Consider the following 22,032-nt stretch of genomic DNA (forward strand, 5'->3'; position numbering starts at 1 on the left):
TTGCCACTGTGTTGAATTCCACTGCCTCTTGAAGTTGCCATTCCATTGAACCTGCGACACTCTTTCATTAGCCACTGTTAGAATTCCACTGTGTTCTGAAGTGGCCACCAGTACTGAATCTAGGAGAACACTAGGACATTAGCCACGGTTCTGTCCAGACGAGCATTCGGATGTATAGTGAATAACTAGAGGTTAACCACTCTGGTGCAGCTGGGATCAGCACTCCTAACTTAACTGAGTGCCCATCACTGCTCTAAAATCACTGGAATCTGCATTTAGCCACTGCATTGAGCCCAAGCGTCTGTGCCAAAGTGCACACTCGAGCCTCTCAATATAGCCACCGTTGAATCTAGGTGAGTTTTTACAATCGAGCCACCGTTGAACTCCTGCGAATTTTACAATACAGTCACAGTTGTATCCAAGTGAACCTTTACAATATACACACTGTTGAAGCAAGGTGAACTCCCGGAGTGAAGCCACTGTTCAATCTAGGTGAACTATAAGAGTACAGCCACTGCTGAACCCAGAAGAACTACTAGAATATAACCACTGTCGAACTTGTGTGTATTTCCCTAGACAACCGTTGCTGAAGCTAGGAGAACTATTAGAGCTGAACCCATGCAACGACACACAGTAGAACTGGGTCACAGGGGTAACATTGCATTGTAAAACTAGATAATAGTGTACACCACCACAGTTCACTCTTGGTCCACAACAACCCATTAAATCTGACTCAGCTACATCTAACTCTAGTAGAAGTGGGCTACATAAGGCTACATAAGACCACATTGAGGTGTGTTTCCTCCCACAGCACAGCTCGAATGTAAGTTTGGTCATATCTGGCAACTATCAAGAATCTGGCCCCCACAGGAAGGCCACCGCCTCTGTGAACCGGATAAGACTAAAATGGGGCGAAACCCTATAAGGAGAAACAAACACATAGAACCGTACAAGGGAAAAACTAACCTCAGGGCACCACATGTCAATACAGGGAGTCTTCCATCACGGTTGACCCCGATACCACTACAAAACTACAAGAGCCCACTAAGGGAGATAACTATACAGGGCCCCTAAAGGAAGACCCAACCACAAACCACCACGGGTCACTACAGTAAGACCACCACCTCTGTGAACCGGATACAACTAAAAAGCTGCAGGACCCCACAAGGAGAGAGAGCCACACAGGACCCCACAAGAGAAGAACTATCCACAGGACACTATAGAAAGAATTTTGCAATGGTTGAACCTAATACAACTACAAAACTACAACAGCCTACAAAGGACAACCATATAGGACCTCACAAGGGAAAACCAAACCACGGGTCACCACAGGGAGTCTTTCACTGCTGTGAATCCAAAACAATTACAAAATTACAGGTCCCTAAAAGGGAAGATCAAACAAAAGGGATCACGGGGAGGCCCTTGCCACTGTGAACCCAATACAATTACCACTACAAAAGATGCAGGACCCCATAATCAGAGACAGCCAAACAAGAACCCTCAAGGAAAGACCAAACCACAGACCACCACAGGGAAGCTGTCACTACTATAAATACAATACAACTAACCCCCAAAACCTAGTCCACAACTGCCAAAGTTAGTCACCTACTACCAGGGTTGTCCCCGAAAGTCAGGGTTAGTCTGAGGCTGCGAGGGATGTTCCCTGACTGCCACGGTTAGTCAATAACTAGCAGAGCTAGCCCAGAGCCTGTAAAACACCCCCCATCTCCAGAAAAAGACTGACCCTTTGATATTCCTTCCCCCAGGGATAAAGCAATTCTGAGAACATAACCCATCACGAAATGCAAAACTCCAGGAAATATAGATGCAATAGGAACAACCAATACTGAGCAAACAAAATGGAACCAACCTCAAACACCATACCCGAGAACAGACACATACTCTGGGATAACACAAACACACGTTCAATAGAAACAGGTCAATTCGCCAGAACAAGACCTAAATCGCCCTACCAAACACCCTACCAGTCAACTTACCACCACTCAGACAGCCACCTTAAGCACATTAGCAGGATAACCGAAATCAAATGGGAAAGATGGGAAAAACACAGAATCAAACCAGAATGAACAACACCAAAAAATCACAAAAAATGGCCATGACCAAATACACCATCAACGTCGACAGGGAGACGATCACAAAGAAGACATCAAGCCATTATGAAAAGTTGCTGAACTACTCAATGAAGAAGCAGCCGCGACAGACACGAAAATGCAATCCGGTGGTAAAAATTACCAACATCAACATAACCACCAAAACACACTGCCAAAGACCAAACAGACCACAAGAAACAAAAAGATATGCTGCACCCTATTCAACGCCGGATCTATGTCCAAGCACGTAACGGAAATATACGATCTGCTATGCAACGGTGGGTTAGACATCCTATTCCTCACTGAAACCTGGCTAACTCCAAACTACAAGGTTTTAGTGCACGACTGCCTAATCAACAAATTCAAACTCAAGAAAGCCAACAGAGAAGGAAAGAGAGGAGGAGGACCCGCAGTAGCATACAAGAGCCAGCTAAAAATGACCACAGCACCACCATTAAACATGCCAAACTGCAAATCACTCATCCTGCAAATAACCATAGATCCTCAAACCAATGTAACCTTGTATCTAGTCTAGAGGCCATTTGTAGACACCTTCTTGACACCATCACCAATGTGTCCAATAAACATGATCACCTGATCATTCTTGGAAACTTCAACTTCTGGTTCGACGAAGAGAACATCAACTCAACCAAATATGCTAACGAATCGTCTAGTAACAATTCATCTACGATTACTGGTGAAAGAACACCACACACAGCAGGCCACACACTAGATGCAATCTTCAGCATCAAAACCCTGGTCACAAATGCACCTTCAATGCAAATCCTCTGGAGCAACCACATCATTATATCCCTCTGTGATCCAACCGTCATCAAGGATAGCTGACAACATCCCTGCAAACCCTCCAATTCTGAAAAGAAATCAGAGAGCCATAATCAGTGTGGACCTAAACGCGAAACTGGAAACCACCAAACTATCGTTCAGCATCCTAAAATCCCCCATCATACAAGAAAGAACAGAAACAATCCTAAAATGGATCACAATGACATTTCACCAGAAAAAACCTTTCACCCCCTCACTAAAGAAAACAATGGCAACATGATTCACACCCCATCTCAAAGCTATGAAAAAAACAACAGAAAACGAGAACAAGAATGGATGAAAATCTATTACCAACACAAAAAAGCAAATACCAAAGACAGATTACACTATACCAAGGCGAAATGCTCAAAGCAAAAAAAGCATACTACAATGATCGGATCGCAAAATCAAGCAACGCCCAGAAATAAATGTTAAACATCATAAACGAGATGAGAAAATCCATCCATGTACAGCAACACACCAACCCCTATGCAAAAATTATGCAACGACCCTGCTGACCGCTTCCAGAATAAAATCACTAATATCCAGCAAATCACACAAAGCAAGCCATTGATCACATCAACCATTCAACACTGGAACCACAGACTAGACTAATCCACCTCCCACCGATCTCAACAGATACATTCAACAACCTAGCGAGCAAAAGCAACAGAGCTGGGTCTCCAGCAGTCTCCTGCCCACCACTTGTCTACAAAAGCATCCTAACTCAGAGATCACCAGTAGAATACTACCTCAACCTCTTCACCCTCTCACTAGCAACAGGAACGGTGCCACACGCCTTCAAATTGGCCTAGATGAAGCCATAAAGATACATTGGGAATCACGGAAGACTGAACCAACTACCAACCAATTTGAAATAATTCCATCCCATAGCTACTAGAAAGCTACATCTATGAACAAGTCCTGGAATATTTAGAAAACAACAGGTTGTTAGATCAGGCATAAGTAGGCTTCAGACCCATGAGAGGAATGGAAACTGTGCTACTATCTATACGGAACGATCTAAAGACCAACGCAGACTCCAACACAAATTCAGCACTAATACTACTTGACCTTTCAGCAGCCTTCGACACTCAACCAGGACACTTGATCAAAAGACTAGAAGATATTGGGATCGACGACAAAGCTCCAGGGCTAAAATCCTTCCTGAAAGAAGAGAAACAACCTGGTTATCGCCATTCAAGTCAGCTCCTCGGAAAACAACATGTGAAGTCCCACAGGGCTCATCACGATCATCACCACTATTCAACATATACACGACTCCCCTGATCAACCTCATCTAAAACCACGGCCTCACCTGCTACAACTACGCTGATGACACTCAATTCATCTATAAAATGAACACCACTGACTGCCTCACTAAACTAAACCAGTGGATGAGCATCAACAGCCTTAAACTCAACCCGGACATAACCGGCATTATGATTGCACCCAGAAACAAGGTGAAGAACCATCACATTCCATGGCCCACTGAGCTTCGAAACCCATCAAACCCATACATTTTGGGATCCTAATGGACAACGGACTAGCATTAGAACCACAATTCAAAACTGAAGTTAAGAAATGCTTCTTCCACCTAAACACGATCAGCAAGATACCTCCCTTCTTATCCTTCACACACAGAACACTCACTGTCATCTCTCTCGTCATGTCAAGAATAAACATACGCCAAAAGCATCTACCTCTGAATGCCAGAATACCTTATGAGGAAGCTACGACGACTACAGAAAGACTACTCCTTTCACTCATTAGAAGAGAACACGTCACATCAGCACTAGGAACACTGTATTGGCTACCAGACAAAAAACAAATCTTCTTCAAATCTATCTGATTAACATACAGCACGATCCACATCCAAGGAGCGGAATTCATACAGGAGAAAATCTCCATTTACAAAGCAACACTAACAATAAGACCCAGCAACGAGATTCGCCTTGACATAGAGGTGAAACTCTGGAACTGGCTCCCAAAGGAAATATGAACAACAGAGGATCACCAAAAATTCAAGAAACTGTTAAAAGCATGGCTCTTTAATGCCCTAAGCTAAAGAAACCATTGGGGTGGCAAAATCACGCCACCGCACTCAAGAGTATGTTACGAAACAGGACCACCCAAAGAAATGTCAACCCTGTACCCAATAGGAATAAGAGTAAGCCAAAGGGTTAACCCATCACAAAACAACCCAGAAAACGCCCGACTAACCCTACTAAAAACTCTCTAACACTCTGCATACCCACCACCCAACACAGAAGTAACATGACACAGACCTTCGGCACAACATGCCCAAACTACAGGCACACTACCAGCTCTCCGCAACATCCAAAACACAATTGAAACACCTGCAAACAACCACCTGCAAAACATCACGCAAATGCAAATCTTCCAAAATCATACTAGCACACAGTGACCCTTTCTTTTCCGAACTGAAGCTACAAACAGCACATCAAAGCTCTCTTGCACTTTTCCCTCTAAACCCTACTAATACCCCCAACCCCTTTCTTTTTCAGATCCACCTGAAAGCCTGGAGACCATAGCAGCGGTGCATGGTACAAGTTCAAATAACATAACATCAAAACATTGTTGTATATAAATCATAGCACATTTTATTTAAAAAAAGGCTCTTTAACCAGGACAATCCAATAATGAGGTTATTTGGAGATCTGCTGATATGAAACGTAATAAGGCCATGACTGATTTCGGACTCCACTTGACTGAAATGAAATTGAGTGATTATCATCAGCTATCCACCCGCTTTATTCACTTCACCGGCAGGAGCATACTACCTTACTGCCAGAGATGGGCAATTATGTATGTCTCTTACCCTAATAGTCATACCCCGGCTGTTTGCCCCCCTCAGCTAACTTCTCACTTCTAAAATCTGCTACACTACAGATGCACAACCCTGCAGACGGCCACCACAGGCACTTCCAATGCCACGTGAACATCATTGAGCTATGATTAAGGCATCCCCTTCTGTCCTCTTGCACTCTCCATCATCAGAGAGTAAGCACCCAAAGCATGTGTAGCCTCTCACATCCTCTCACATGCTGAGCTGTCCCCTTTGTTACGAATCAACTTCCGGGGCACCAGTGGTCCAGGGATGAATATCGGATTCTAAACCATCAATCAGCCCCACACCTCTAGTACATCAGAAGGGATCGAAACAGATTGGAATACAAGGAAATGATACGACCGCCTTGTCCAATTTTGTAACGTGGACGGAACGGCAGGTTTATCTCCGCAAGGTCGTGGATCTGAAGGCAAGTCCCTGTGTACGTTCACGCCAGAAAGAATACAACCCGCTAGGCAAGAAGGCCAAGAGATTGCTTGTAAGGATAACAAGGTTTAATTGTACAGAATACAAAAGGTATCAGCAAGGGACTCTGCTGCTCGAGAACGCTCTGGTTAATCTTTGAACAAGCAGAAGCTTAAAAGGCTGTTTAGCAACATCGGTATACAGTAAAAAACTGGCGTCACTGATTGGCAAGACCATATACATCAGCCTGCGCCATAGGGGATGCCAGGCTATAATTGGTTCAGATTTCTGCCGTCTGTCTGTTCCCACGTCGGTCAGCTGGGCTCATCTCTCTGAGGAGTGAAGGTCAGGTCTCTCGTAAATTACAATATCAGAAGTGCTATGATACACTAAGCCTACTACTATTTCACTGTGGCATGCACCAGGGAGGCTTGGGACTGGTGCCAGGGGGATGGGAGGAAGAAAGACAGTCACGCTGACCTAAACATTCTGTGCTTTGTTGATATCGCACCCAAGGTCTCCACCCTTGTTTTGATCTATAATTTATCCTTCCCTTTACCTTGTGCTACAAATGATGTATTTATGTGGAGAGGTGAAACAGTCGCACATGCTTAGATCTTTTATGGCCATTTGGTTTATGATTGGGGGCTGGGGTCACTTGCTATCATAGAATGCAAGGGTGTGTGGGATCGGGTCGGTGGTGTAGGCCATGGCTCTCGGTAGGCTGGGTGGGGGTTAGAGGTCTGCTGGCAGATTGGCTATGATGAATGGGCACTCCGAGGAGCCTGGTTTGTCTCATGGCCTTGCAGGGCACATTCCTCCCAGTGATACTGAGTAAGTGTAACAATGGAGAAAAAGCGGAAACTTCCGTGAGAACTGGCTGCGCGGGCTCGTCCTGTCTTAATGTTCTGGGCTTAGTCGTATTCTTCGATTAAGCTAAAATTGTGTCGCTCAGCCATGCGAGCTTATGCATCCACCATAATTACAAAATGACGTTCCTTTGTATGCACACACTGGGTCTATGCATCTATCATACCTGCTATATTATATCTGTGGTGAGTTTCATAGCATGGTCCTCTCCCCCTCTTGCACACTATACAACTTCACCTCACCTTAAAGCGCCTAGAGGGATGGGATAGACTCATATTCATTCCAACAGATCGTTGGTTAGTTGCCACACAGTGAAATTACAATTATTACCAAATGATAAAAGGGACTGTCCAGTCAAGGTTGTATGAACATATCTACATTATTATTATTACAACAGACAGTTCTAGCACACTACAAAATATAACCCAGCCTGTAAAGAAGTACAGTTTTAAGAAGGGAAGGGGATGCACTCTGGATACTGACAGGAGGATAGTTGTTAAAGTAATCAATCGTTATGTTCAAGGATACTTGGTCTCAGCACAAAGGGAGCAAGGAGTCGTAAAATGTCACTAGGGGCCTTCAGGGAAGAACCAGGGGGACAGAACCACACTGTAGCTTGTGCTCATAGAAGTTCTTGGTACTCGACAGGGTCGAGTCAGTTGCAGCACCTACGACAGAGTTCCAGGCGGCTACGGGTATCAGGCGGCAGGCAGTTCGACAATTGAGGCGGGACGGACAGCTGGAGGCTGGCCTACATGGTCGCTCGGGGTCAGGAATTGTTGTCTCAGTGCTGGTCTGCAGGACTGAAACACTAGTCGAAACATCTCGGATGACGTTAGCGACAGCGGCATGACAACAGTCAGTGATGCAGTCGGTTGCAGTTTGAGGGGCTCGACTGTCTAAAATGTCCTTTTAGGCAGAAGCTGGTGGATGTTTGTCGATGCACTCCTCCTAGCTTCTTTGTTGGACTCATGTCGTCCTTTCAGGTGGACAGCCCAAGGCTGAGGAGAGGGTTGCAGGCAATGGCCTTGTCCTTCTTCCGGTTTGGCTGAGACACTCTCTGGCACTTCCCACCTAGGAAGCTTGCTTCAGACCCTAGCAGGGCATACTGTGTGCTGGCTGGGTACCGGTACTGGAGCTGCTAGAGGGTTGTCTGGATTCAGTATCTCCTTCTGTTCCCTGAGAGATGTTTAGGGGAGGAATCTTGCTTCCCTCTGGGAAATCCTGGCCTTCCTTCACTGGCGGAAGCTGTAAGGCAGACTGTACCTTCAGCCAGGGTCCAAAGGAGTTCTTCTTGTTACTCCTGGCAAAGTCTTCAGATGATTTCCCAAAAGACGGGCTCAACCCTCTTTTAAAGCCAAATGGTCACCAGTGACTGCTACCCTTTTAAGCCTGCAGGAAAATCAAAATCGCACAACCTTACATAAGTGCCTTTGTTATAAATCAGTGTAATTATTTTGTGAAGTGAAATTTGCAGAAAGTTAAGAATTGTGATTGTGTTTTTTTAACTCACTTTTGTGATTTATTGATGCTGCGAGAAGTTGATTGTGTTGTGCCACGGATAAAGTGTTTTTTGAAATTTCTGTGCTAATTTCTATTACTTTTAATTTAAATAAATTCCAATTTATTTACCATACACCGGCCTGGTTCTTGGCTCATTAATAGCTAAGGGGAGAGGGATCAAAGGGGGATGGGCGATCAGGGCGTTGTGGGAGCCTTGCTCTTACTTGACCTGTCGGCCGCGTTCGACACGGTTGATCATCCTACTTTGATCTCCCGTTTGTCGAGCGTGGGCCTGGGAGGCCGGGTATTCAACTGGTTTTTGGATTTTTTGACTGACCGGTCCCAATCTGTCTTCTTAGCCCCTTTCTGCTCGGAGTTTATCGTGGTGTTCTGCGGAGTTCCGCAAGGATCTGTGTTATCCCCAATTCTTTTCAATATTTATATCCGCCTTCTTCTCCTCCTTATCATGTCACATGGTTTCCATTTCTATTCATATAGCGGCCCGGCTCAGGAGCTATCTCGATGACTTGGGTGCCTGGATGACAGCCAATTCCCTTAAACTTAATGGCATTAAAGCAGAGGTCCTGGTGGTCGGGACAACCAGCCCCCTAAACTATTGGACCCCTGACTTCTGACCTACTAGTCTCGGCCCGTTTCCCTCGCCTTCCCTTACAGTGAGAAATCTGGGGGTCAAGTTCTCATCTTCGCTGATGATGACTGAGCAGGTTGGTGCTGTCTGTAAAGCCGGCCACTTCAAACTGCTCACTCTGAGGAAGGTTCTTCCCTTCATCCCTGGTCATCTACATGCCCCCGTGGTAGGAGTGTTGGTTCTTAGTACAGTTGACTACTGTAACTCGCTGTAATACAGACAACCACGATATATGTTGTATCGCATCCAAATGCTCCAAAACGCAGCAGCTCAAGCAGAACTGCGCCCTCCAGCACGTACTCATATGACCCCTCTCTTAAATCAACTGCACTGGCTTCCGATCAAACAACAGATTCTGTTTAAATCTATGTGCCTGGTGCACTGAACCTACTATAAAGTGGGAGCAGAGTATCTTCAGGATAAATTCATTCACTCACAGGCTGCCCCACTACTCTTGGTTCCCCGTTTTAAACAGGCTCGTACTGGCGGTCGTGCCTTTTCAGTGGCAGCCGCTAAAGCATGGAACCAACTGCCCTGGGCCCTTCGTGCAACCTCCAACCATCTGGCTTTCAGGCGTGCCCTGAAGACTCTTCTCTTTTAATTTCAGGTTGCCTCACCTGCTCCTCCTAGCACCAAGATGCCTTTGGGTGTATGTGCGCTTTATAAGATCATATAACATAACATAACATATGTTTCTGATAGGGTGGCTTATCAATAAACCCTTACAACCCATCCTCCTGTCTGTTGTGGATCAAAGGGTCTCTCGGGTTAATTGAGCTCTTTGTGGTTCCTGATTAAAGCGCAGGTTTCCCAAAGAACAGACTTTCTGTATCTATCAAATCACATACTCCTACCCTCTGAATGGAGTCTTCCCGTGAGGTTGCCTACTGTAAACATGTACCAGAAATGACAGCTCACAGTCATTGATCCATTAGTGCAGGAGCTGGCTTCAGGTTTACACAGAGGCATTTCAAAGGGGTGTTGGTGTTCCTGCTGTTTGTTAGTTCTGTGATCGGGCCTCTCGCAGGCCTGCTTCAATCAACTCTCATCAGCATGTGCTGCCACAAGCAGTACTGACAATGAACATGGCGGGTCCATGGAGCGTTTGATATTTAAGTAGGCTAGCCATGGCCTGAGGAAGGTTCGGCTCTTCTCCTCCTGGGGTGCTTTCAAGTACTCCTGGCTGTAGCATTCCAATTAAACGGGACAGACGGGCAGGGCCTATTGGCTGTGCCCACCCAGAGTATACAATATATGATTTTGTCGTGCGTTGAGCATAGGAAAATGTGTGCAGGTTAGCCCCACACATATTTTCTGAGGTTGATCTACCATCATTCAATTTTCTTTAAAAATATCAAAAAAGCCCAGGCGAGTGCACACCCGCCGTGCGGAAGATTGAATTCCTCACACCCTCAGATAACATATCCTTTGGGGCATCCACCAAAACCATACAAGCCAAGCGGCAGACATGGATGGGTACTTCCGACCCGCACCCATCGACACCGTCGATTTCTCATCTGAGTCTCCCACTATCCCACTAACATCCCCCCACCCTTTTCCTATGCCTGGACGGGGTATGCCTTCTGATACATAGAGTGACACTGCATACAATAAAGGAGTAGTGCATTTCCATCCTGCACCTATCGACAGCATTCCACATGCTCCCACAGCTCATTATGACCACTGGATAACAGAGCTGCGCTTTGGGCAGGATGCTTCAGAAGGCACTAGCTCCTTATTAGGTGAAGGAGACACTTAAGCATGGCAGATCTAATCCTAATGTTCACTGTTTACTGGGTTCAAATTGCCTCACAGACTAACCTACACACCATATCATAGAAACCTGTAACTTTAACTCCTACCCCATACTTCACCCTTCTTTCAACCTACCCCCATTCGCAAACCAACTTTACTTCAAATTACTTCAGGGATGTAGCTCCATCCTATACCCTCTACCTTCGCCCCAACCCCTCCACTTATTTATTTATTTATTCGGATTTGTAAAGCGCGCAGCAGCCCAGGGGCATCATGGTGCTTGTTACATGCATAGCTTAGTTGCATATACATGGTTATACAGAAGTGTTAACTAGCCCAGCCCTTTTAGACACTGATGAGGCCGAAACGATAACAGCCAAAGCTCTTGGCTACAGCTGCTAACCAGAATTCCAGTACAAACAGCACTCAGAACAATACTTCCCAGAGGTGTTCTTTCTACCCACCTGCCCCCATCCAGTTGCTTAGCTTACCCACACGATCTTCCATTGCGATCCTTGGTACCAGGATGTAACAGTCTTGGCTATGCGGTGCTTCCGTCCTTCCGATGAGTACATCAGTGCCCTTCCCTGTAAACTCGTTCACCTTCCACCAGACTGATTCATGCGCACCGCTCCCGGCACACGGTTAGAATTTCCCAATACCTCTTTTTTCACTGTATGGGAAAGTCTTCAATAGGCGTACTGAATAAAATATGTTTCTTGTGCAAGTTTGCATACTGTTCAGTTACTCTCCCCTCTCACATAAACTGTCAGGCGGACAAATTGCGGGGCAACGCGCTAGTCTTGGAAGCAAGACCACACAGAGCAACAGAGGTTTGAATACCGGATCCGCGCTTAGAAACCAAACTCGGTAATGTTATTAGGAGCGTTATAAAAAATTTAAAAAACCTGCATGTTTGAAAAGCTAGTAGCCTGGGGCCGACCTCTTCTCAGTGCTGGAAATGGGAAAGTTACTGGGGGAACCCTCTCATCCTTGGAGGGGCAGGGCCTTGGGCAGGAGGGGCCAAGGGACGTGGTCCCAGGTCACGCAATACAGTGGGCTTCATTACTAGTTGGGTGGTATTGTGGCACTAAATCTGCCAGAACACCGCCCAATGGAATTACCGTTACCGGCACTTGGTCCGGCGGAATTACAGCCGAATTACAAGTGACCGACATAATCCCCATTTTTTGAGAATCCATTGGACTATATGTGGCATTTTGCGCAGAATTACCACTGCAGTAATTCCACCGATTTTGCTGATTTTTAGCAGAAAGTGGTAGGGTTTACCTCCCGCATGATGATGGAGGTAAATCCCCCACTCCGGGGTCATACTCGTAGTATTGCGGTGTGGGAAAAGTGGTGGTAATTCCACTATCAGCAATTTCTTTCTCGCATTGCCATACTTGTAATGAGCCCCAGTATCTCCTCATAGAACCCAATCCTGGCGATTCGCATAAAAGCAAAGAGCATTATGGGTACACAAGTATGTCCAGAATTTGACATTTGTAACATGTCTTATTGTGATTAAGTAAGAAACCTTTTTGAGTAGATAAAGGAAGTTGGGCTCTGTCATTTTTCATTGGTCACACTACTCACTACTAAGAAAGAAATATCTCTACATTGCAGAACATATATACCAGTCTGGACAGATAGAGCAAGTGTTTAGGGCGTTGGCTTCGAGTATACGGAAAGTGCCTGAGCTTGAGAGCAGACTGCTTTCAGAAAACTCACCAATGCTACAGAGTCTTCGTAACCCCTTAAGTGACTGGCTCTGGGAACAAGGCAACTAGCCATGTCTTGCCAGAGGCAGCTCATTCCCTGCACTGCCTCTACTGCTTTCTACAATGCTGTATCATCCTCTTAGCGACCATCCAAGGCTGTCCTGTTTAGGTTTCGTGGATGAGGAGATCTTAGCTTAACTCTCATTATGTTGCCCTCAGCCTACTCCTGGCGGCGACAGTTTATCAGCAGACAAGGCTTAACCAGACCCCACGTTGACCATCAGCAGGATTGACTCCAATATGGTTCCCTGGTTATAGAGCCCCCACGATCCTCAAGGCCATCGCTCATCCACATTACGACTCAAGGTATTACCATCCACCAGATTGTTAATGGTAATGACGTGGTATGTATATAGGTTTTCCATAGAAGATGTTTGCATATAATATCACCTAACCGAAGTTGGTACTCATTTATGGACCTCATAAGGATGAATGGCAGAGTTAACCTGCAACCTGCAGATCACACACAGATGGCAGAAGCGAGCGCTCAACCCACTGTGCTTTCTTACCGGCTATTAATTGCCTCCCTTTTTCAGCCAATTTGGGCAGCTCGTTTAACCTTCTCTTGGCCATATACATGCCTCCCAACGATCACTATCACTTCGCCTTATTTTATTTTAGCTGTTTGTGAGTTTAGACCCTGCGTCTTTTCAACTTGACTTTCCTTTCCACACCTGTACCCATTCCCTCTTGTTGGCCCCTAATTCTTTTCACCCCACAGACCACAGCCTGGCTGCCACCCAGGGCGGGGTCCCAGACCTCTGCACAGACACGGGTCTGCGCTATAAGACCCTCTATGGTGGTGATGGCCGCAGTTTAAATGACTATTGACCTTATATAACATCAGGCACCATAGCCACTTTTAAGTCGTGGTTTCCTTCCGCCTGTGCGAATTGCTGAATGCACCCTCCCCGTCTTTGACCTACATCTGGTGTCCAAGCGCTAGGCGCTGCCCAGGCGAGATTGCATTCTGTGCGCAGGCAAATCTGCGCTCTGCCTCCCAAACCCCACGAGGCGCAGCCCTTTGTTTTTGGAATCATTTTCTTTTGTTAAGATGTGACTGTGGTCTTATGCTGAATTCAAGGTAATGGCCCAAAACGTCGCCCTCAGAATTCCGTTACCTGAAATTCTGACTTTTAATTATTTTTTTCGACCCCTCTTACACCACATATATATGTGGGGGTCAGGGTATGGGATATAATAGTATAATGAGGGGTCTGCGGTGGTCACCCTTGGCATATGCATGTGTTTAAGGGGGTTTCAACATTTATTTTTTCTTCTTAAAGTCGGCTTTTTCTGCCGTCGAAATTCTGGGGGTCATAGTCGTCACATATATTTTCAGCAGTCAGTGGAATTGAATGCGAGGAATGTTATCCTGGGTGAAGGTTTGGAGAAACCTATGGGGTGATTGCTGTGAGTGCCTTTGGAGTGGGAGACCCCTATAGGATTTGAAGAGCGAGAGGAGCTTTGGATCCTAGGGTGAAGGTTTGGAGAAACCTATGGGGTGATTGCTGTGAGTGCCTTTGGAGTGGGAGACCCCTATAGGATTTGAAGAGCGAGAGGAGCTTTGGATCCTAGGGTGAAGGTTTGGAGAAACCTATGGGGTGATTGCTGTGAGTGCCTTTGGAGTGGGAGACCCCTATAGGATTTGAAGAGCGAGAGGAGCTTTGGATCCTAGGGTGAAGGTTTGGAGAAACCTATGGGGTGATTGCTGTGAGTGCCTTTGGAGTGGGAGACCCCTATAGGATTTGAAGAGCGAGAGGAGCTTTGGATCCTAGGGTGAAGGTTTGGAGAAACCTATGGGGTGATTGCTGTGAGTGCCTTTGGAGTGGGAGACCCCTATAGGATTTGAAGAGCGAGAGGAGCTTTGGATCCTAGGGTGAAGGTTTGGAGAAACCTATGGGGTGATTGCTGTGAGTGCCTTTGGAGAGGGAGACCCCTATAGGATTTGAAGAGCGAGAGGAGCTTTGGATCCCAGGGTGAAGGTTTGGAGAAACCTATTGGGTGATTTCTGTGAGTGCCTTTGGAGAGGGAGAGCCTTTGAGGAATTGAAGAGCGAGAGGAGCTTTGGATCCCAGGGTGAAGGTTTGGAGAAACCTATGGGGTGATTGCTGTGAGTGCCTTTGGAGAGGGAGACCCTTTGAGGATTTGAAGAGCGAGAGGAGCTTTGGATCCCAGGGTGAAGGTTTGGAGAAACCTATGGGGTGATTGCTGTGAGTGCCTTTGGAGAGGGAGACCCTTTGAGGATTTGAAGAGCGAGAGGAGCTTTGGATCCCAGGGTGAAGGTTTGGAGAAACCTATGGGGTGATTGCTGTGAGTGCCTTTGGAGAGGGAGTCCCTTTGAGGATTTAAAGAGCGAGAGGAGCTTTGGATTCCAGGGTGAAGGTTTGGAGAAACATATGGGCTGAGTGCAGGTGGAGAGGGGAAGCCTTTGAGGATGTGAAAAGCGAGAGGACCTTTGGATCCCAGGGTGAAGGTTTGGAGAAACCTAAGGGGTGATTGCTGTGAGTGCCTTTGGAGAGGGAGACCATTTGAGGATTTAAAGAGCGAGAGGAGCTTTGGATTCCAGGGTGAAGGTTTGGAGAAACATATGGGCTGAGTGCAGGTGGAGAGGGAGAGCCTTTGAGGATGTGAAAAGCGAGAGGACCTTTGGATCCCAGGGTGAAGGTTTGGAGAAACCTATGGGGTGATTGCTGTGAGTGCCTTTGGAGAGGGAGACCCTTTGAGGATTTGAAGAGCGAGAGGAGCTTTGGATCCCAGGGTGAAGGTTTGGAGAAACCTATGGGGTGATTGCTGTGAGTGCCTTTGGAGAGGGAGTCCCTTTGAGGATTTAAAGAGCGAGAGGAGCTTTGGATTCCAGGGTGAAGGTTTGGAGAAACATATGGGCTGAGTGCAGGTGGAGAGGGGAAGCCTTTGAGGATGTGAAAAGCGAGAGGACCTTTGGATCCCAGGGTGAAGGTTTGGAGAAACCTAAGGGGTGATTGCTGTGAGTGCCTTTGGAGAGGGAGACCATTTGAGGATTTGAAGAGCGAGAGGAGCTTTGGATCCTAGGGTGAAGGTTTGGAGAAACCTATGGGGTGATTGCTGTGAGTGCCTTTGGAGTGGGAGACCCCTATAGGATTTGAAGAGCGAGAGGAGCTTTGGATCCTAGGGTGAAGGTTTGGAGAAACCTATGGGGTGATTGCTGTGAGTGCCTTTGGAGTGGGAGACCCCTATAGGATTTGAAGAGCGAGAGGAGCTTTGGATCCTAGGGTGAAGGTTTGGAGAAACCTATGGGGTGATTGCTGTGAGTGCCTTTGGAGTGGGAGACCCCTATAGGATTTGAAGAGCGAGAGGAGCTTTGGATCCTAGGGTGAAGGTTTGGAGAAACCTATGGGGTGATTGCTGTGAGTGCCTTTGGAGAGGGAGACCCCTATAGGATTTGAAGAGCGAGAGGAGCTTTGGATCCCAGGGTGAAGGTTTGGAGAAACCTATTGGGTGATTTCTGTGAGTGCCTTTGGAGAGGGAGAGCCTTTGAGGAATTGAAGAGCGAGAGGAGCTTTGGATCCCAGGGTGAAGGTTTGGAGAAACCTATGGGGTGATTGCTGTGAGTGCCTTTGGAGAGGGAGACCCTTTGAGGATTTGAAGAGCGAGAGGAGCTTTGGATCCCAGGGTGAAGGTTTGGAGAAACCTATGGGGTGATTGCTGTGAGTGCCTTTGGAGAGGGAGACCCTTTGAGGATTTGAAGAGCGAGAGGAGCTTTGGATCCCAGGGTGAAGGTTTGGAGAAACCTATGGGGTGATTGCTGTGAGTGCCTTTGGAGAGGGAGTCCCTTTGAGGATTTAAAGAGCGAGAGGAGCTTTGGATTCCAGGGTGAAGGTTTGGAGAAACATATGGGCTGAGTGCAGGTGGAGAGGGGAAGCCTTTGAGGATGTGAAAAGCGAGAGGACCTTTGGATCCCAGGGTGAAGGTTTGGAGAAACCTAAGGGGTGATTGCTGTGAGTGCCTTTGGAGAGGGAGACCATTTGAGGATTTAAAGAGCGAGAGGAGCTTTGGATTCCAGGGTGAAGGTTTGGAGAAACATATGGGCTGAGTGCAGGTGGAGAGGGAGAGCCTTTGAGGATGTGAAAAGCGAGAGGACCTTTGGATCCCAGGGTGAAGGTTTGGAGAAACCTATGGGGTGATTGCTGTGAGTGCCTTTGGAGAGGGAGACCCTTTGAGGATTTGAAGAGCGAGAGGAGCTTTGGATCCCAGGGTGAAGGTTTGGAGAAACCTATGGGGTGATTGCTGTGAGTGCCTTTGGAGAGGGAGTCCCTTTGAGGATTTAAAGAGCGAGAGGAGCTTTGGATTCCAGGGTGAAGGTTTGGAGAAACATATGGGCTGAGTGCAGGTGGAGAGGGGAAGCCTTTGAGGATGTGAAAAGCGAGAGGACCTTTGGATCCCAGGGTGAAGGTTTGGAGAAACCTAAGGGGTGATTGCTGTGAGTGCCTTTGGAGAGGGAGACCATTTGAGGATTTAAAGAGCGAGAGGAGCTTTGGATTCCAGGGTGAAGGTTTGGAGAAACATATGGGCTGAGTGCAGGTGGAGAGGGAGAGCCTTTGAGGATGTGAAAAGCGAGAGGACCTTTGGATCCCAGGGTGAAGGTTTGGAGAAACCTAAGGGGTGATTGCTGTGAGTGCCTTTGGAGAGGGAGACCATTTGAGGATTTAAAGAGCGAGAGGAGCTTTGGATACCAGGGTGAAGGTTTGGAGAAACCTATGGGGTGATTGCAGTGAGTGCCGGTGGAGAGGGAGAGCCTTTGAGGATGTGAAGAGCGAGAGGCGCTATGGATCTCAGGGTGAAGATTTTGAGAAACCTATGGGTGATTGCAATGAGTGCTGGTGGAGAGGGAGAGCCTTTGAGGATTTGAAGAGGGATCAGAGCTTTGGATCCCAGGGTGAAGGTTTGGAGAAACCTATGGGGTGATTGCTGTGAGTGCCGGTGGAGAGGGAGAGCCTTTGAGGATGTGAAGAGCGAGAGGCGCTATGGATCTCAGGGTGAAGATTTTGAGAAACCTATGGGTGATTGCAATGAGTGCTGGTGGAGAGGGAGAGCCTTTGAGGATTTGAAGAGGGAGCGGAGCTTTGGATCCCAGGGTGAAGGTTTGGAGAAACCTATGGGGTGATTGCAGTGAGTGCCGGTGGAGAGGGAGAGCCTTTGAGGATGTGAAGAGCGAGAAGCGCTTTGGATCCCAGGGTGAAGATTTGGAGAAAGCTATGGGTGATTGCAATGAGTGCTGGTGGAGAGGGAGAGCCTTTGAGGATTTGAAGAGGGAGAGGACCTTTGGATATGGAATAGGCTGTGAGTAGGGTTCCTGGTCTTGCCAGGGTTGAAGACAGCACAGAAGATTCCACGATGCTCATTGGCGTTTTACTGCGCTTCTCATCACAGTCCTCCTGGGACACCCTCAGAGCTGGCCTACCTCACGTTCCGCTGTTCTATAGCCATGACATTAGATGCGTGCAAGCCGCAGGCCAACCCAAGCCCACACACCTTTTTCCCGAATTACAGGGACATGTGGCCCTCCACATCAAGGCACCAACTCAGAAGTCATCTTTGGAAGCCCAAGAACATCACCATCTGTTGACCCCTCACCCCTGCCAGTGCTTCCACATCCTGCTATTGGCTTAGGCCCCCCTTCTGGGCTTGGTGGTACCAGAACTGATAGGAACCCCACCTGCCTTGGAATCCCAACGCGTACCTGATCTTCTCAGCATGTCCCACTCTGGAAGTCGCTGGAACGCCCGTCACCGTTTCCCCTCCTCTTAATTCTCCGTTGCTTATTCTCTCCGGCCCAGCAGGCTGGGGTGACATCCTGCCAACAGGAGGGCTTTAGCGCTTTATAACAACCAGGCTTGTCATTCGGCTCAATACAGTAACCTACAAAGACATAACTTAAGTGCAATGCAGCCTTGGATCCTAAAATTACTTTTGAAGATGAAGAGAGAAACCTTAGCAGTAGTCTTCAAACTGGGGGGGTGGCTCTCCTGGGGGAAGGAAGGATGCCAAGTGGGGCGCAAGTCCCTTCAGAAATTGAGTAGGGTGAATGCGTTTGATAGAAAATATAAGTGAATATGGTATCTGGAGGGGTCCAGCAACAATCATTCTACTTAATGAGGGTTCAGAATAAATACTTTTACTCAAGTGGGGTTCAGCATTAAAACGTTTGAATACCATTGCCTCAGAGATAAATCTCCTAAGACCCCACGTATCGCCCCCAAGAGCCATTAATATCGGCCCTCTACAGCGTCAAGAGGTAACTTGCACCAAAGAGTACACATCCCCTCGACAGATGGGTGACCTTACCAGGGAGCGCTCCTGTTCTCAGCCTTCCAGATGTCTGACTCCAAGCACCCGTCAGGAACTCCCCGGGAGGATCTGCGCGTGGCTTATATATGCCGGCTTGGCAGGGCGAGCAGTGAACTCGGATTGCTGGCTCCGAGCCCTGTCGCCTGGAGGGTGGGGGGGCAGATGTTGCAAGGAAGGCGCTCCAGGGGCTTGCCTCACGCGGGTACTGTCGCAGCAGCCGAGGGCGCCGCTCCCTGCTCCATCTTCCAACCCACTGTGCACTCCAGCGCCTCTGCATTCCACAGCGAGAGCTCACCGGTGATCGGCGCCTTCTGCAGAAGACTTGGATACAGCACACTGGCCTCTAGGCGCTATGTGTACTGGAACAGCGAACTTAACATCACACGGTTTCAACATTGTGAAGTCTTTCGGCGGAAGGAGGGCAACAACACACCCAGATTACATTTAATATCTCTGTGATCTGACAACATTCCTACACCCTCCCGCCAAGACTAGAGCCATCCCTGCTCCTAGTTATCTCTTCAGGGAATTGGGGGATGCCCTCACCCCCTTGAGTGGCCCACTGAATGAGGTTGCACCTTTGAGTGGGCCCCACAGAAGCTTAACACACACCTTTTCCTCCACAGCTCTGGACCGTTCCCTGACTGCCAAGTTCTGGCCCTTTGAGCCCTTAGAGCTCCCTTGAGTGCTAGTCACACCACCCTCGCTTCACCTGGGCAGGCCTCTCGAGTCATGCACGGCTCTTCCTCTCATTGGCCCACGTCGGGGGCGGATTGTGATTGGCTACCAGCACACCCTGCTCAAGGGGAGACCCTGATCCCACCCATCACTGGACACAGTCCTTTGATCATGTCTCATCTCACGCGACACCCAGAGCCAGCCCGAGGCACGGGCAGTCTACGTGGTGGCACAGGGCCCTGCATCAGGGGGAGGGGTGGGCGCAGGCCCTGACCCCTATGCTCTTTGATCTAAATGGACAGGCAATAACTTTCAGAAGCCCCTTTTGGTAGGCTCAGTCAGCGCCACCGTATTAATGCATCACGGGCCCCCTGCTGTCACAGCTCTGAATGCACCAGACACCCCTGCTAGCCCATCTCCCTCCTTTCAGGAAGAAACAAGACTTGGGCAGGAAACCATTTGTCCATTACTATGCCAACCTACGTCACCCCTGCTCATTCCTCTTGGCCCCTTTCTTTCCCCCCCAGTAAGGTGCAGAATGAGACATGTCTTCTGTTGGCATAAAAAGACTGCAGATTTATTTTCACACATAAGAGGAAACACAGCAAACAGTTGTGAAAATAGTTCCGAAGGTGCAGCGACTGCTCCGTGACCAAAACCTGCTTCCCCCTTTTCCCAACAAAGTCCAGAGTAGGCAAAACTCCCCCTACCCTTCGTGTCTGAGCCCCGCCTGCCCCTGCAGGTGTTCATGGGCTGAGAGAGCCCCATTTCTTCGGGGGAAGCTGAGCCCTCATTGCTACCACAAGACGCACCCGCCACTTAGGCTCCCAAGAGGCGCTGATCCAAGGAGAGCGAAGACCCTTCCGGCTTTCCCATGGCTCATTCGGAGTCTGTTTCTTGTCACTGGCCGCCAAAACAGTGCCACGCCGTCCCACAACGGCAACAGCCAGCCCTCGCCGTAGCTGTCCCATATGCAGGGTGGGAGCAAAATGAAGATCCTTCTCTGCAGCGGCAGGCGTCCTTCTGCTGCGGGGTGTAAGTTCCCTGCAGCAGGAGCCCGCCGCTTATATGGGGCTTGGCCCGCCCCTTTCTTTTGTTGCCCTTTGCAGGCTTTCCAAGCGCTTTGGCGCGCTTGGACTTATCCCTCCCCCTTACCCAGGGAGGAGGGAGGAGGAGGACCCTGCCCCGGTTATCGGGGTGCCTCCTCCATCTTTTTCGCTCTTTCTGCCGTCACCTTCATATCCTGGGCATTTGTCCATTACTATGGCAACAACATACATCACCCTTGCACAACTCCCCAACCCTTCATGTCTGAGCCCCGCCTGCCCCTGCAGGTGTTCCTGGGCTGAGAGAGCACCGTTTGTTCAGGGGAAACTGAGCCCTCATTGCTACCACCAAACGACCCCGCCGCTTAGGCTCCCAAGAGGCGCTGGCCCGGCTTTACCATGGCTCATTCGGAGTCTGTTTCTTGTCACTGGTCGCCAAAACACTGCCACGCAGGTGGGTTACCGCCCACCGCAGCTCCCCCCTTTCCTTTCTCATAGTTCCAGGAGCTTTGTGCACACATTCCAATAAAACAGATCCATCCCAGCTGTCGACAAGTGCACTCCATCCTTCAAGTAATACTCTGGAGATTTCAGATTGATCAGGCCTTGCCTGATCTGGGGAAAACCTCTGCCCCTGCAGAATTTTGCCATTGCGCAATTCAATTTCCTTCTCCATTTCTCCACCACTGAGTGACTCTCAGCGCCCCTCCATTCCTGCCTTGGAATGATTTCTGACCACACAATCTCGGTCTCCCCCAGCTGTGCTGACAACTCCTTTAAGGAAAACAGCATCTCCCTCACGAGGCTCCCCCTCCCCAAGCTCGTCAAATCGTTGCACCCAAGGTGAATGATCAAGACATCCGGCTTTTGCTGCTTACCCAGCAATTTGAGAATGTGCCCCTGCAGCTGTGCCCATCTCATCCCGGGCACTCCATGCCACCATATTCGGTACTCGCTAGCGGTCCGCTCCTCCTGCTCGGCCGACCAGCTCGCCCGGGCATTGACACAAAGGAATGCCCTAGAACCTAGACGGATCGCATCCTCCTCTGTGCTGCCGCTACTAGGAAGGAGATGAGAAGGAAGCGGTTAACGCTACATTTTTTCAGGCCTGATGTATCTCCTGAAACACCCCGATTTCCATCCCCCTATTTCCTTGATCGCTTCTGAACCCAGGTCCATCTCCGCTGCTGATGTCGCTGCCCCTATCCTA

General features: G+C 48.3%; 1 protein-coding gene across 6 annotated transcripts in view; it reads right to left on the reverse strand.

Annotated features, from left to right (window-relative positions):
• Positions 1-19,799, reverse strand: part of LOC138570229 (trimethyllysine dioxygenase, mitochondrial-like) — a 114,283-nt gene extending 94,484 nt beyond the window's left edge. Inside the window, exons 1-2 of one of the 6 annotated variants that reach the window (XM_069648966.1) lie at positions 19,096-19,219; positions 18,491-18,604 (exon numbers count right to left, since the gene is read on the reverse strand). In XM_069648966.1, coding sequence (XP_069505067.1) covers positions 18,491-18,506 — 16 coding nt within the window. In that variant the 5' untranslated portion in view covers positions 18,507-18,604; positions 19,096-19,219. Of the gene's footprint in view, positions 1-18,490; positions 18,670-19,095; positions 19,645-19,710 lie in introns of those variants that run through there. The other 5 variants (XM_069648965.1, XM_069648962.1, XM_069648964.1 and 2 more) reach the window with 5 other exon arrangements.
• Positions 19,800-22,032: the final 2,233 nt, after the last annotated feature.

This window comes from Ambystoma mexicanum, chromosome 2q (assembly GCF_040938575.1).
Source record: "Ambystoma mexicanum isolate Mex_15411 chromosome 2q, UKY_AmexF1_1, whole genome shotgun sequence".
Taxonomy (NCBI): domain Eukaryota; kingdom Metazoa; phylum Chordata; class Amphibia; order Caudata; family Ambystomatidae; genus Ambystoma; species Ambystoma mexicanum.